The following is a 14320-nucleotide window of genomic DNA, read 5'->3' on the forward strand; positions in this document are numbered from 1 at the left end:
AGTTTCCCATCTTACAATATTTTGAACCGAGTGGACCTCAACTCAGTAAAAACCTTCAGAGATTCCAAATAATTCAGAAAGAGAAGGTTGTTTGCATGTATTTAAAAGGGGGGTGGGAATCACTTGAGTTACACATTTTTGAACTAATTGCAATATTTCTTAGCATGAGGGTTAATGGAGAAATAGATGTGATAGGTAGTCCTCAATTTATGACTGGTCAGTTAGTGACCGTTCAAACTTAGAACAGACCTACTTTGGGGTTACTTGTAACCCAGATTCAAAGTTCTGCCAGTCTCCCCCCCCCCGTCATGTGACCAAATGTCAGGCACTCAGCAACACATATTTACACCAGTTTGCAGCATCCCATGTTCACATGACTGCATTTTACGATGGTTTTCCTGAAAATTGGGCTTTATGTCTGGGTTTCAGCAAAACCGCTCCCCTAGCAAAGTACTGGTTTGCTTAACGACCAACCCCCCCCAAAAAAGGTCGCACAATTAGGTCGGTTACATGACGGATCTGTTTTATGACTGTCACAACTAATAACCATGATGGGCAGGCTCCATTACGGTCATAAGTGGAAGGACTACCTGTCTTTAAAAAAGTCAGATCTGTCTGGGTCAGAACTTGGAACGGATAAGTGTGTGAAATATAAATTTCAAAGTACTGTAGTGCCGTTTTGCAATTCCATTTTGCAATGGCAAAAATGCTTGCAAATGTGTACCCTTTAGAAGTGGGCACACAAATGGCAAATGTGCATATTTTCTTTTGTGTGAAACATGCAGAGCTGTCTGCACAGATCGGTCCAAAAGGACAAGATGGCCGCCTCCTGTGATCAAAGTCCCGCCCCTTTACAGCTATAAATGAGATGGGCCTTTCATTGCATAGTTGCAGCCGCCATCTTGACTTTTTTTTACCCTTTGCAAATTAGATATTCTGCAATTGATGTTAAAACTCCTGATAGAAAGTTCAGTCATTAAAGTGAGAGTCAGATGGAAGCAAATCCCTACCAAGTCGTAAAGTGCAAGTAAACTGCCTTATACTCTACAGATAGTCCTTAATGTAGGACAACTGGGACTGGCAATTTGGTGGTAAATCGAGGCATGCATGATTGGAGGTGATTTTATGACCTTTTTGCCAGCGGTCGTTAAGAGAACATGATGCTCCTAAGTCCATTCATTTGAATGGGAATTTTTGCCGGAAAACTATTAAAAAATGTCACAAATTGTGGTCAACCAGTTGCCAAGTGTCCAAAATGTGGTCACACCACAGGGGAGGGCAGGGTGGTGTGACCATTTAGGATGGCTGGTGGGTGCTTTACAGGCCATAAAGTAACTGTTCCTTGGTCAATGTAAATATGAACGGTCGTGAAGCAACTTCTCGTAAGTCAAGGACTACCTGTAGAGCTCTGGGCTATCTAGTTTAGTTTAGTTCTGTCCATATTGACTAAAGGCAATTCTCCAGGGTTTCCTCAAGAATATTTCTGTTTCAGCTAAAAAAACCAGGATTTCCATCTGCAATTTTCCTCTGCAAAAATTGTCTTTACAACAAAATATTTTTGCTTATACGGAACATGTTTTAATGCTTAAAAAAAGCATTAATATTTCTAAAGGACATGTAAACAGATAGCCTATTAGGAATGTTTAATGCAAGATTATTCTATTACACCACTGTTTTTCAACCTTGGCTACTTTTAACATATATAGACTTCAACGTCCAGAATTCCCCAGCCAGCTGCATTAGGGAATTCTGGAAGCTGAAGTCCATACATCTTAAAAGTAGCCAAAGTTGAAAAACACTGTATTAAGCCTTGACTTTCTCCATGCTATATGTGGCATCTTCAATTTATAATAAATTCCAACTTCATTCATGCCTGGGATAGCTTTCGTTCTTAAAATCCACTCACAAGTTACTCAATTTCCTAAAGGTTGTATGAATGTAGTGTGAATAAAATAGTACTTTTCCCCCCTTATATCCACATGATAGAAACAGGCAGCAGAATTGCATCTAATTTACACAAAGTATGGGGAATTGTGTTTTTAGAAGCCCTGTCTTTTAGAAACAGATTTTATGCATTTTTTTTTCAGCACTGGCTTTAGGATTTCAACGTGTCCAAAGAGAAGCAATCCATTTTGGGGAGGATTACTTGGGGAGGAACTCCATTTTGCAATAACGCAGAATTATTTCCCTCTCTAAAGCCGTTCTATTCATCACAGGTGAAAGTAACTATGGTGGACAGCTGCCTTTGGCTCTCAGTCCAAAAATACAAAGATGTTCTAGAGTAACTCAACATTATTGTGGCTTAAGAAGCTCGTTCTGTATATAGAATCTAGGTACCATGTAACTGTAGGACCAACCTGTGCAGAATCCACACCATTTTTGCATTGTCCATGGATAGGATGGTCATGGTTAGCCTGGCCTTTTCTTAGTCCTCTTATCTTCAGATTCAAAACGTTTGTTCCACCAACAAGGCACGTGTGCAGGTTTATCGGAGGGACATCCAAGCTGCCCTTTTCTGCTCTGAAGGACAAAATCTATTTTGAAACAGGGTTATTCGAACTAAGATTGCACGCTCGTCACCCAGAATGGCCTTCTCCAACTTATCTATCAGGACCGCTCCAGATGTGCTCAGTTTTCTTCCCCTTCATTATCTCCATACTTCCAGAGGTGACCTTTTTCAGGGATGACAGGCTGTCCTCAACGCCACCGAAAAAACGCCCAAGAACGAAAGCATGGAAATGGGATAATTTTCCTGCCTCTCCAATTTGGGGATTTGGGATCATCCCTAGCACCATGGATGAGAGGACAGGAAATATTTCTTTGCATCATAAAATTTCCCTGGATTGAGTGAGACATTCCCAGCTTCCCAAGATGTAGTGTGACTTTGAAAATAGAGAGGCATGTCTAGTAGAAAGGAAATTCAAAGGGGAAATGGAAGGAAATGTCTGACCTTCACAATGAGGAATGGATGCAGCTCTTCCTTTGCTGTGTGAAGCATTTCTTGACTTAGGACCACAATTGCGACTGGAATTTCAATTGTCAGTTGTTGCGGTTGTAAATCAAGGCATTGCATGACTGGACTTGATTTTAAGACCATTTTTTTACAGCAGCTGTAAGGTGAGTCACCACAATTGTTAAGCAAAACATGTGGCCATTAAGCAAATCCATTCTTCTGGAAAACATTTTCAAAAACATTTGAAAAACATGATGGAAACTTACAAAAATGCAGCAAATTGCAATCACAAGACTGCAGGCCCCTGCAACCGGTTGTAAATGTGAGTTGATTATTAGGTACCCAAATGCGATCACATGACCCCAAAGAAGGGAGAACACCATGGTCATAACTTTGAGGAGAAGTCATAAGTAGCTTTTCAAAAGTCCGTCATAACTTTCATGGTCATTCAATGACCGGTCGAAAGTCAAGCACTCCCGTGTATTGTAGTGTTTGCTTATTCTGACAACCACCAAGGGACGCCCTGGTTGGCCGCACCAGTAGTGGTTTGTTGTGGTCAGCATGAAGGGCCATGCGGAGAACCCTTGTAGTGCGACACCCTTCCTGTGCAAAGATGGGCAGGGAAGCATCTTCTCTGACGGAGGCACTGAGTACTCCCAAACTCAGTTACTCTGGGAAAGATCAGGTGGTCCAAATTCTCAGTTTGAAGGTTGCCTGGAAGGTGACAACTTACCAACTGTGAGCCTTACAGGTCCAGGGGCTCTTCCACTGGGACTGACTGCAGCTGAGTAAGCACTTTTTCATCTGAGTCCAGAGCTTCGGGACCCAGGGGGTCCCCCCCAGCAGCAGCCAGCAAAAGACCCTCACCCTCGGGCAGCCGGAGCTCCTCCATTGACCCCTTCTCCATCTCAAAGAGCCCCTCGGAGTTGTTCCCCTGCAGGTCCATGCTCACCGGGTTGGACCACACGACCTGCGGCTGGGATATGGACAGGGTCTCTGGCTGGGAGAAGCTGGAAAGGAGAGCGCCTTGGCCGGCGTCTGGTCCGAAGGCCACGCTGGCAGCACCGTTGGAGGATGAAAGAGGGGAGACTTCAGAAGGCAGCACCGAGGGGACTCCCGCAAGCAACCCACCGTTGCCTTCAGTGGCTCCCAGAACTGCCGGTGTGGCTACTGCCACCTCCTGCTTGATGGGAAGAGTCAAGGTTGAGGCTGGGGGAGCGGAGAGCACGAAGGTCATCAGCATGCTAGCCGGGAAGGTGGCGGTGAGGTTCAGTTTGCCTTGCTGTACAGCCATGCCAGTGACGATGGTGCCATTGCCGGTGGCTGGATTGGCCAGCAGAAGGTTACCTGGAGGAGAAGGACAACAGAGGAGCCACTTTAGACAAGATCTCTAGCATTCTGGCTCCTAATCGCTCAACCCCGGTGTCTGCCTCCTCTCCAGATTCAGGAGATGGCCTTGGGAAGGAAGGAGAGAACAGTTGAGGGAGGAGAAACGGTAGCTTGGAGAACATGTGACAGAGGAATTCACAATAACCCCACCTGGATTTTGTCAGTTATGACCAGAGGAATTCTTGAGACGTCCAGAAATGGACCACCACAAAGATTCCAGGAATGTATGTGTGTGTGTGTATGCACGTGCATACATGCTTATGAGGTGTTCTTTGGAAACAACCAAGCTGAGAGTGCACCAACCCTGAGCTACAAATATTCTCCTCTATTGGTACGGGGAACCCCCTTCCGATTCTGGACTGTGCACTGTTAGTTTTTCCGGAGAATACCTAGCCTTCCTACAATGTTCGGAGAGTTCCCCACTTATGGCTGGACAAGGCTCAGCCACCTCTGAAGCCGGGGTAGAGAGATACCTTGTGCTGTGCCTGGAAGCTGCAGCGTGGTGACGCCAACGCCGGTGTTGAGGAGATGGACGTTGTTCTGCCCGAGGCCGCCGGTGACCCCTGTGCCTTGTGGGGTCCCAGTCACAGGGCCCACCTTGATGGGGGCGGCACTTGTCAGGATCTGGATGGGACTGCCCACGCCCTGTTGTAGAGTCACCACCTGAGAGGTGGGCACCACTTGGGGCAAGGAGATGAGCTGGGAGCCCTGTGCCACCTGAGGAATGGAGACCAGCTGAGGTGCCGGAGCCCCATGGGACATGGTGTAGATCTGGGTGGGAGACACAGGAACCATCTGAGGTGGAGACAGTAGCTGGGCCCCGGGAATGGTCTGGGACAGAGGGACCACCTGGGAAGGGGGCGATACCTGGGTGAGCGGGAGAAGGGATGGGGCAGAAACGTGGAGGACGGTGGCCTGGGCTGTAGAGGACCCAGGGAGAGAGAGGTGGGGGGTGGCAGTGATGGTAGGAGATGTCACCACTGTGGACCCCTGCCCACCACCCACTGGCCCTGTTCCCTGGGAAGTGGCCAGAGCTTGACTGACAGGGACCAGTTTAGCAAGAGGCACAATCTGCGGACTTTGGGGCGCTGCTGGTTGAGGGGCTACGGGCAACAAGGGGATTGTGGGGCTTTCTTCATTGGAAGGGACCACTTGGGGCATGGGCACTGCAGCCAACAGCGCCCCCTTGTGCTCGGAGAGGAGCGGGGAGGTCTCTGGGAGAGACAGGAGGGGAGGGAGAGCTGCCCCCTGCCCATCCTCCGACTTCATTTCCACCCCAAACGCCAGCGGGTCTATGTTCTCCGACTTCACCTCTCCCTGGAGAGCCACTGGGTTGAGGATGAGCGTGGCTGGGGAGAGGGTTTCCAGGGGGACTTTGCCCATCTCCTCCATCTTGGGGGTCCTAGGGCTCCGCAGGCTGGTACAGCCATTGAGGAGGATGGGCGGGCTGGGAGCTGCCACAGGGCTGAGCGTGATGGTTTGGTTGTCTGCTAGGGTCAGCCCGTTGAGGATGACCCCTCCGGTGGGGGTCTGGATCACCGAGCCCCCGTTCAGGAGCACGCCGGGGGGAGAGCTGGCAGTGATGAAGTTCCCGTTCAGAAGGATGGAAGAGGCGCTGGTGCAGGCCCCGGGAAGGAACAGGCTGCCGGGGGCCGCGATTCCCTCATGGCTGGCGGACAGGCCCCCAACGGCTTCGATTTCTTCCGGACCACGGCTGGACTCGTCTTCTGTGCTGGGGTTGCCATCAGATTCACTGCAGGAGAGAAGAGGCGGTAAACTCCCTAACACAGGTAGTCCTCATCTTATAACCGTTTGTTTAATGACTGTTCGAAATTACAAAGGCACTGTAAAAGTGACATGACAATTCATCACACTTAGAACTGTTGTATCACGCCCTAAAGTTACATGATCGAAGTTCAGATGCTTGGCAGCTGACTCGTATTTATGACGGTTCCAGTGTCCTGGAATCACGCGATCCCCTTTTGCAACCTTTGACAAGCAAAATCAACGGGGGAGCCAGATTTACTGAACAACCATGTTACTAATTGAATAACTTCAGTGATTCACTTAACAACCGTGGCATGAAAGGTCGTAAAATGGGGCAAAACTGACTTAACAACTGTCTTGGTTAGCAACAGAAATTTGGGGCTCAATTGTGGTTGTAAGTCGAGGACCAGCTGAGATGCTGGGGTACAGGCTGCCCCACCAAGACAATCCTTAAGGAGAAACAACCTTCAACCTCTCTGCAGCTCCCCAAATTCCTGCCGCTGCTTAGGACCCCAGCAAAGCGACCTCATTTAGGGATCCCCGTTTCTTTGGTCCAGAACAAGCTACTCACTTTCTTCCTACCATTTTTCTTTAGGAGGTGAAGAGGACCTGCACCAGAGAACTCCATCTCATCCAGCAGTCAACTCCCACCCTGGAGTCAATCACTTCTCTTTGCCAAGCTCAGAAGAAATTTCTGGGAACTTCTAGAAACTGGGAGATGGTGAGTTCTTGTCCCACTTTAGGCAAGGAAGCCAGCTGGGCGACTTTGGGCCAATCACCAGGAGGCTGGGAGTTCTAGTCCTGCCTTAGGCATGAAAGCCAGCTGGGTGACTTCCCGCTCAGCCCAACCCACCTCACAGGATTGTTGTTGGGGGGGAAATAGGAGGAGGAAGGAGTATTAAATATGTTCGCCGCCTTGAATTATTTAGTAAAAAATAATAAAGGTGGGACATCAACAAATAGACAAAAAAAGTTTCCACGGTTGGTTGGACACACCTGGCCTAGGAAAATAGATAGTTTTATGGACTGGCTGAGGAATTCTGGGAATTGAAGTCCGCAAGTCTTAAAATGGCCAATCTGGAGACCCCTGTCCTAGAGCATGGCGCCCCAAAATGTATGATTGGATGGCTTCCTGTGGGTCCCACCCTCAACCTCTCCAACTCACAGCTATGTTCAACCACAGTCTAGCCGGCTTCCTTGGGGCTTCCTCCAGAGAGGTTCTGTGTTTGTAAAGCTTCCCAACCCTTGAGGAAGAGGTGGAGCTCCGTCGACCAGCTCTCTGGAGGAGGAGATGGTTCTGGTCCCCACCCTTGCCCTGGGAAGGGAGGAGATCAGGAGGAAAAAGGCCCAGGGAAAGAAATTCAACGCCTGGGATTCAGATTTCACAACAAAGGAGAGCTAGGCTTCCACGTTGGGTGAGCGGAAGAGAATGGAGGCAGGACTTCAGCCGGGGAAGAAGCAGGGAAAGAGCTGCAGGAACATCTGGGCGGGAGGCTCCGTCACACCTCCCTTGAATGGATGTGGTGGGCAGGGAAGTTCTCCCCGTTGAGGTTCTTCTAAACGTGTCCCAAGATCCGGCAGAGATTATCAGCTGCCTAGAGCAGTGCTTCTCCACCTGAGTCCCTTTCGCACGGGTGGGCTTCAACTCCAGGCGGGGGAATTGTGGGAGTTGAGGTCCACCCGTCTGAAAGGGATCCAGGTGGAGAAACAATGGACCTAGACTAGAGAGTTTCCTGGAGGAGGAAGACGGTGGGCTCCTTGGTGCTCTCGGAGCTTGGTGGTTTCCTTGCAGTGACCCAACTAGGTAACATCATCAGGGCTACTAACGCTCATCTCCTGAGCAGTGATGATGTTACCTAGTTGGGTCACCAAATGTCTGCAAGAAACCCCCCACCCTCAGACAGTACCAAGGACCCCTCATTTCAACCCTGAGCTACAAATATTCCCTCCTGTTGGTAAGTTCCCCACCTCCTCTGCTTTTTTTGCACATTCAGAAAGAAAGTTCTGCTAACTCCAAAGAAAGTGGAAGCCAGCTCCCACGCTCCTCTCCAGCACCCCAGGAATGGCCCAGGAACCCAAGGAATTGGAATGGGGGGGGGGGGGAGACCGGGGGTGGGGGAGTCTCCTTTGTTGGAACATGTGCCAGCTCCAGACAGGGTCAAAGCGAGGGAGGGAGGGAGGGAGCTCAGCTATTCCTGCTGGTCCCACTGCCTTTGGGGTTGCTGGAAATTTGCACCTGGCCAGGTTGTAGCCCAGGAGCCATTTGGGGGGGGGCAAGTCCTCCCAGCAACCCTTTTGCAAAATACCCCCCTTGCATTCCCCAGATTCCAAGGGTGTCCCCTCCCCACTGCAAAAATGGCTGGGGGGGGGGAGCAGGTGAAATCCCCCAGAAGGATCGGGTTTAACTTTCATCCTGGTTCGGGGCTTGCTTGCAGAGTTGGGGGTGGGGAGGGGCTGTTTAGGATTCAGACGTGCAGGAGCTGCATCCCCCATCCCATTTTGGGGTGGACTCGGCCAGGCTTCGAACCCCGGCCTCCCACTTCCTTCGTAACCCTCCGCATCCAAGGCGTGGGCAAGTGCCCGGATAGCCTGCGCAGGCCCCTGGAGGCTCGACCTTCCAGCGGGCGCGGGCGCGCTCTGCCCATGCCCAGAGGGCCGCCTTCCCCATACCTCTTGCTGGGCGTGCCTCCTCCTCCTCCCGCCGCGCCGCCGCCGCCGCCTCCTCCTCCTCGGTCGCGCTGCCGCCGGTTCTTGAACCAGTTGCTGACCTGGGTGAGCGAGAGGCCGGTGTCTCGGGCCAGGCGGCGCTTCTGCTCGGGGCTCGGGTAGCGGCTGCGGCCGTAGGAGTCGCGCAGGGCGGCCCGGGAGCGGCGCTTGAAGCAGTAGACCGTCTCCTCGCCGTCCCAGATGGTGGCCGGCAGCGGGAACTTCTTGCGCAGCCGGTACTTGTCGACGGCGCCCAGCGCCCGGCCCCGCGCCGCCTCCGCCTCCCGGTAGCGCGCCCGCAGGTAGAGGTCCTGCAGGAAGGGGTGGTGGGGCGCCCCGAAGGGCCGGCTCTGCACCAGCCGGTACAGCTCGCCGAAGTCGCCCCGCTCGAAGGCCAGCAGCGCCCGCGCCTTGGCCAGGCTCTCGCCCGAGCCCGACGCCTCCAGCCGCGACGCCTCCTCGGCCGGCAGCGAGCCCAGGAAGCGGCCCAGCCGGCCCGGGTCGCCCGCCTGCAGCAGCGCCTCGCACACGCACGAGACCTGCTCGGCCGAGAAGCGCGGCAGGCCGGCGGCCGGAGCAGGAGCAGCCCCAGCGGCAGCAGCCGGAGGAGGAGAAGCTGCTGCTGCTGCTGCTGCTGCGGGAGGAGCCGCGCCGGGCTCCGCGCCGGACGGGGCGGGCGGCGAAGTTGGCAAAAGTTTGCGCGGCTCTGCTCCGCCGCTGCCCGCGGACGGGGCGGGCGGCGGGGCTGCGGGTGGGCCGCGGCCGGGAGGCTCGGCGGGGAAGGAGGCCATGTTAGGGCGCGGGAGTCCGGCCCCCCTCGCCTGCCCTCCTCCCTCCCTCCGGCCCGGTCCCCTCCCCGTCCGGCCCACTCGCGCCCCTAGCCCCCCGCCCCGCCGCTGCCCCTCCCGATCCGCCCGGCCCCCGCCCGCCCCTCCAAGTTCGCTTTCTCCTCCTCCTCCTCCTCGGGGCGGGACTGCTCCTCCTCCTGCGGCCAGGCGCTCTCCCGCTCCGGCAAGGCTGCGCCCAACCTCCACCTCGATCGGCGTCTCGCGCCTCGCGAAACTCCAAAGCAGCTCCGGACTCGCCCCGATGGGTCCTTGGCAAGCGAAGTTCCTTCCCCGTCCCCACCCTCCAGAACGGGGAAACCTGCTTGGACTGCACTTGTTGGGCCCCTGGGAGACCCTCCCATGCTCCCCCCCCCAAAAAAATGGGGTGTTCCATCGCTGGAGGTTTGCAAGAAAAGATTGGACAACTATTTGTCGTGGATAGGATGAGGGTTGAGCATGGGGTGGACTAGTAGACCTCCCAGGGCCCTTCCAGCACTAGGATTCAAAGAAAGCCAGGATGAATGGGAGTTTGCCCCATCCTGGGCTTCAAATTCCATAAAGCTCAGCCAGGATGGGGGGAAGCTGGGACTAAGAGGGGCTGGCAGGAGAAGCTGCCCTGCTCTGCTCATCATCTGCCCACCAATCTACTTGTGCCCCATTTGGGGTCCGGTTTCCCAGGCCATGGGTCTCTTGCCCCCTTAAGTGTCTGTGTGGTCAGAAGCTCCCCATCCTGGTTAGTGTTTAACCCTGGTTCAACTTCTCTTACACTAGTGGGTGTCCAACCCTGTCAACTTTTAAGATTTATCAACTTCAACTCCCAAAATTCCCCAGCCAGTTTTGTCCTTGTGGCTTCATCCACAAATCATAACGTGGCCAAGGTTGAACATCCCTGTCTTAGACAGTCTCACCCACCCGCCCACTCTGTGCACTTGGTGGGCACCAGGTTGGGGAATGTTGCTGTGAAAAGCAGGTCCTTGCTGACTTCCAGGTGTAATTTGAAGAGGCAGCCATGGAGGTTGTCAAAGTTGCAGGACCACAATCTTTCATTCAGAGCCTGTGTTGCCTGATCTGGCCAGGATCCCCCTCCATGGGACAGCAAGTTCAGAAGGATCAGCCAGGGCAAAGCACCCAGCTGCTGGTGCCATCTGTTGTCAGGAACAGCTGCCTGCCAGAAATTCCCTTTATCACAATTTTACTGTTCTTGGCCTTCCCTTTTTTTATGGTGGCTGCTTGAGAGCTGTTGAGATAATAAAGTTATAAATAAACAAAGTTATAAAGCAATACAATAACACAATAATACTGTACAGGGAGGTGACTTTAGAGCTTGCAGGAAACCCCTGATCAGAGCCTAAAAACACATCGTGGAACTGTGAGCCTCTAATAGTGAATGAATGTGAATGAAACTCCCACTACCCCTGTGAGTGGAGGGATCAATATTTATTTATTTATTTATTGGTCGGTCTGTCTGTTCTCTCTTTATCATTTGTCTATATCTATTCACCCACTATCTCTATTCTCTCTCTCTCACACCTATCACATCTGTCTCTATCTCTGTATCTCTGTATATTCCTTTGCTCTATCACTCTAGTCACTATTCACTATGTTATCTACCTACCTATCTATCCATCTTTATCATCTGTCTTTCTATCTATTCCCCCACTATCTCTCTCTCTCTCTCTCTCTTCTCTATCTATCTATCACATCTCTATCTCTGTATCTATTTATTGATTGGATTTATATGCCGCCCTTCCCCGGAGACTCAGGGCGGCTTACAATGCATTAAGCAATAGCCTTCATACTTATGTATATACCTGCTTAGTAGGGCTTTCGCCCCCCCCCCAAGCGGTGTTCTTTTTTTATACAAAGTCAGCTTATTGCGCTCACAATCCGGGTCCTCATTTTACCTCCCTCGGAAGGATGGACGGTTGAGTCAACCTTGAGCCTGGTGAGATTTGAACTCGCAGTAATTGCAGGCAGCTGGCAGCTAAGTGCTAGTTTAACAGTACTTTAGTCCGCTGCGCCACCAAGGCTCTATGTATATTCATCCGCTCTATCTATTCACTCTATTCATCTATCATTCTGTCGTTCTATTGTTCCATCATTCTATCTATCATCTGTTTATCACATTTAGAAACCAAAATGTCACCAATAGCAAATTTTAAACTCTAGATTGCAATGGATGAACCTACATAGGCAAAGCAAAGCTATTGGCTGAGTGTTAAATGAATTGCCCCCACCCCCAAAGAAGCCCTGGCCTGGCTTGAGTTCATCTTCCATGGGGCACACAATTAAACCACCAAGCTAAAACCAGGAGACTGTGAGTCCGACTCCTACCTTGTGCAGGAAGTTAACTGGGGGGACCTTGAGCCAGCCACTCTCTCTTAGCTCTAGAACAGTGGCAATGGCAAACTATGAAGGAACTCTTCCAACAAAAACTACAGGGACTAATCCAGGCAGTCTCCAGGAATCAAGGCTGATTCGAAGACACAAAAAACAGACACACACACACACCCCGAGTCCTCTCTCAATTGCCTCCTCTGGACAATTTTGAGACTTTTCTTTGTCCATTTTAGCACATCGGTCTTGTTGCCACCAAATGCGATTCCCATTTTCGTAACGTAGGACTTCTGGTGAATTTTGCTTGTTTTTCTACACCTCATGGCCTTCCTTCCCCCGTAAAGCAAAGTTTCCCAATTCTGATAACTTTCAGATGTGTGGACCTCAACTCCCAGAATTCCCCAGTCAGCATGGCTGGCTAGGGAATTCTGGGAGTTGAAGTCCGCAAAGTTGCCCAGGTTGAAAAACTCTGCTTTAAAGAGAGAAAAGCCCTGGCTGTGAGCAAAATCTCTTCCACTACCCTTGTCCTTCATCCCCCTTGCTACCTCAGTCCTCCCACAGTCACACTTTTCCTCGCCTTGCTTGATGAAGACTTGTGAGAAACTTGGAAATCTGCCTTTGTTCTATAAATTGGCCTAATTAACCTCTGAAGAGAGAGTTCTAGGATCACCTGCCATTCCCAGGCTGGACACCAGGGGATGCTGTGGGCCACGCAAGTTTGTTAATGATGGAGAATTCTAAGGCTGGTTACTTAGAAACAGGAGGGAAAACAGAGACAAAACTGGTTAATATCTATAGGTAATTCCTGTTTGCAGATAAGAAATTGCAGTGGTATGTTGGACGTCCTGGTGTGGGATTAAAAACAGGGCAGGGAGGCCGAATCTGTTTTAAAATCTGGCATCCGGAAGCGCCTTTTCCGACTAACCAATTCCAGTAGAAAGTTTTGTGAATTGCCTTTTGATAAAACCACATTTTATTAAATCTATTTTTTAAAAAATAAAACAAGAAAATGCACGCCCAGATTCCTAACCTTAACCCTGGCACTTTGATCGCAGGGAAGCCATTTTGACTTTTCTGACCTCCTAGGACCCCGCTGCTCCTAACTTTGCTCCTGAGGAAACCAAAGAGAAAACCAGCTGTGAAATCTTTGCAATTTGATTTTTGCTGCCTGCAAAGGGCAGCCTGGAGGGTCCCTGCTGACAAGGGAGAGTGTGAGGGTCTCTAACCCAAGGCCCCAAACATTCATCAGGGCAGGAGAATGAAAAGGAGAGGCTGAGAACCCTTGCAAACCATTCCCAGCCAGCTCCCCTGCCCCCAAATGCTGGCTGCTCCATGGTTCCATTTAGGCTGCAGGAATGTTTCTGTTCTAAACTTAGCTTAGTGGAGCCTGGCCAGAAACAGCTCGCAAGGAGGGTGGGTGTGGGTGGGATGCTTTCCAGTGAGCTGACCGGGGGCCCCTATCTCAGCAAGGAGGGGGGGACTCAAGCAGAAATAAACCCCCTCCTCAAATGTCCTCACGGCCTGGATGGATGGCAGAGAATCCCACCCCCCCTCCCCACAATCCTCTTCCCTGTTTACCTCCTTATCGCTCCTGTGAACATAAATGGATATTTATGAGTTTTGCACCAAAGGCTTCTGTCTGTCCGCTTTGCAAATGAAAATTCTGGTCTTTCCAGGCTGCTCCAACCATCTCATCCCCATTCTAGCCCGTTTGCTGACTTCACCTACCCTAAGGCAAGGGGTATTTTTCTCCATAGGGTGAAAGAAGGAAGTCGTTGGTTGAAAAGGCCCTGGTCGGATCAGGTCAGAGACCATCCATGTGTGAATGAGTTATGCCAGCAAGGAAGGGTTTCCACGTGATCTGTTGGAAGGCCGGTCCTTCAGGAGCCTAGTGAGTGCGGGGAGCAAGCAGGAGTGGCCTTTTAATTAAGGTGGTGTCAATCAATCAGAATAGAGCTGGAAGGGATATGAAGGTCTAGTCCAACCCCTGCCTCAAGCAGGAGACCTTCTACCACTTCAGATAAGTAGCTGTCCAATCTTTTCTTAAAAACCTCCAGTGATGGAGCACCTACAACTTCTGGAGGCAAGTAGTTCCACTGGCTAATTGTCCTCAATGTCAGGAAGTTTCTCCTTAGTTCTAGGTTGCTTCTCTCCTTGTTGAGTTTCACCCATTGCTTCTCGTCCTGCTTTCTGGTGCTTTGGAGAATAGGTTGAACCCCCCCCCCCCTTCTCTGTGCCAAGCCTCTCTCTTCCATAACTGGAAGACAGTTATATCACCCCTCGTCTGTCTTCATTAGAGAGCTGAGCAGCGCCTCAGGAGCAAACAATGTTCCAGACCCCC

General features: G+C 51.2%; 1 protein-coding gene across 1 annotated transcript; it reads right to left on the bottom strand.

Moving 5' to 3' along the window:
• Positions 1 to 3212: 3212 nt before the first annotated feature.
• Positions 3213 to 9606, bottom strand: SIX5 (SIX homeobox 5). Its single transcript, XM_070950237.1, has 3 exons — positions 8780 to 9606; positions 4816 to 6095; positions 3213 to 4300 (listed from the first exon to the last, which is right to left on the bottom strand). Exons 1-3 carry the CDS (start codon positions 9604 to 9606, stop codon positions 3699 to 3701), a joined length of 2709 nt encoding a protein of 902 aa, XP_070806338.1. The 3' UTR covers positions 3213 to 3698.
• Positions 9607 to 14320: the final 4714 nt, after the last annotated feature.

This window comes from Pituophis catenifer, unplaced genomic scaffold (assembly GCF_029215685.1).
Source record: "Pituophis catenifer annectens isolate HBS135680 unplaced genomic scaffold, rPitCat1.0.hap2 SCAF_9, whole genome shotgun sequence".
Lineage (NCBI taxonomy): Eukaryota > Metazoa > Chordata > Lepidosauria > Squamata > Colubridae > Pituophis > Pituophis catenifer.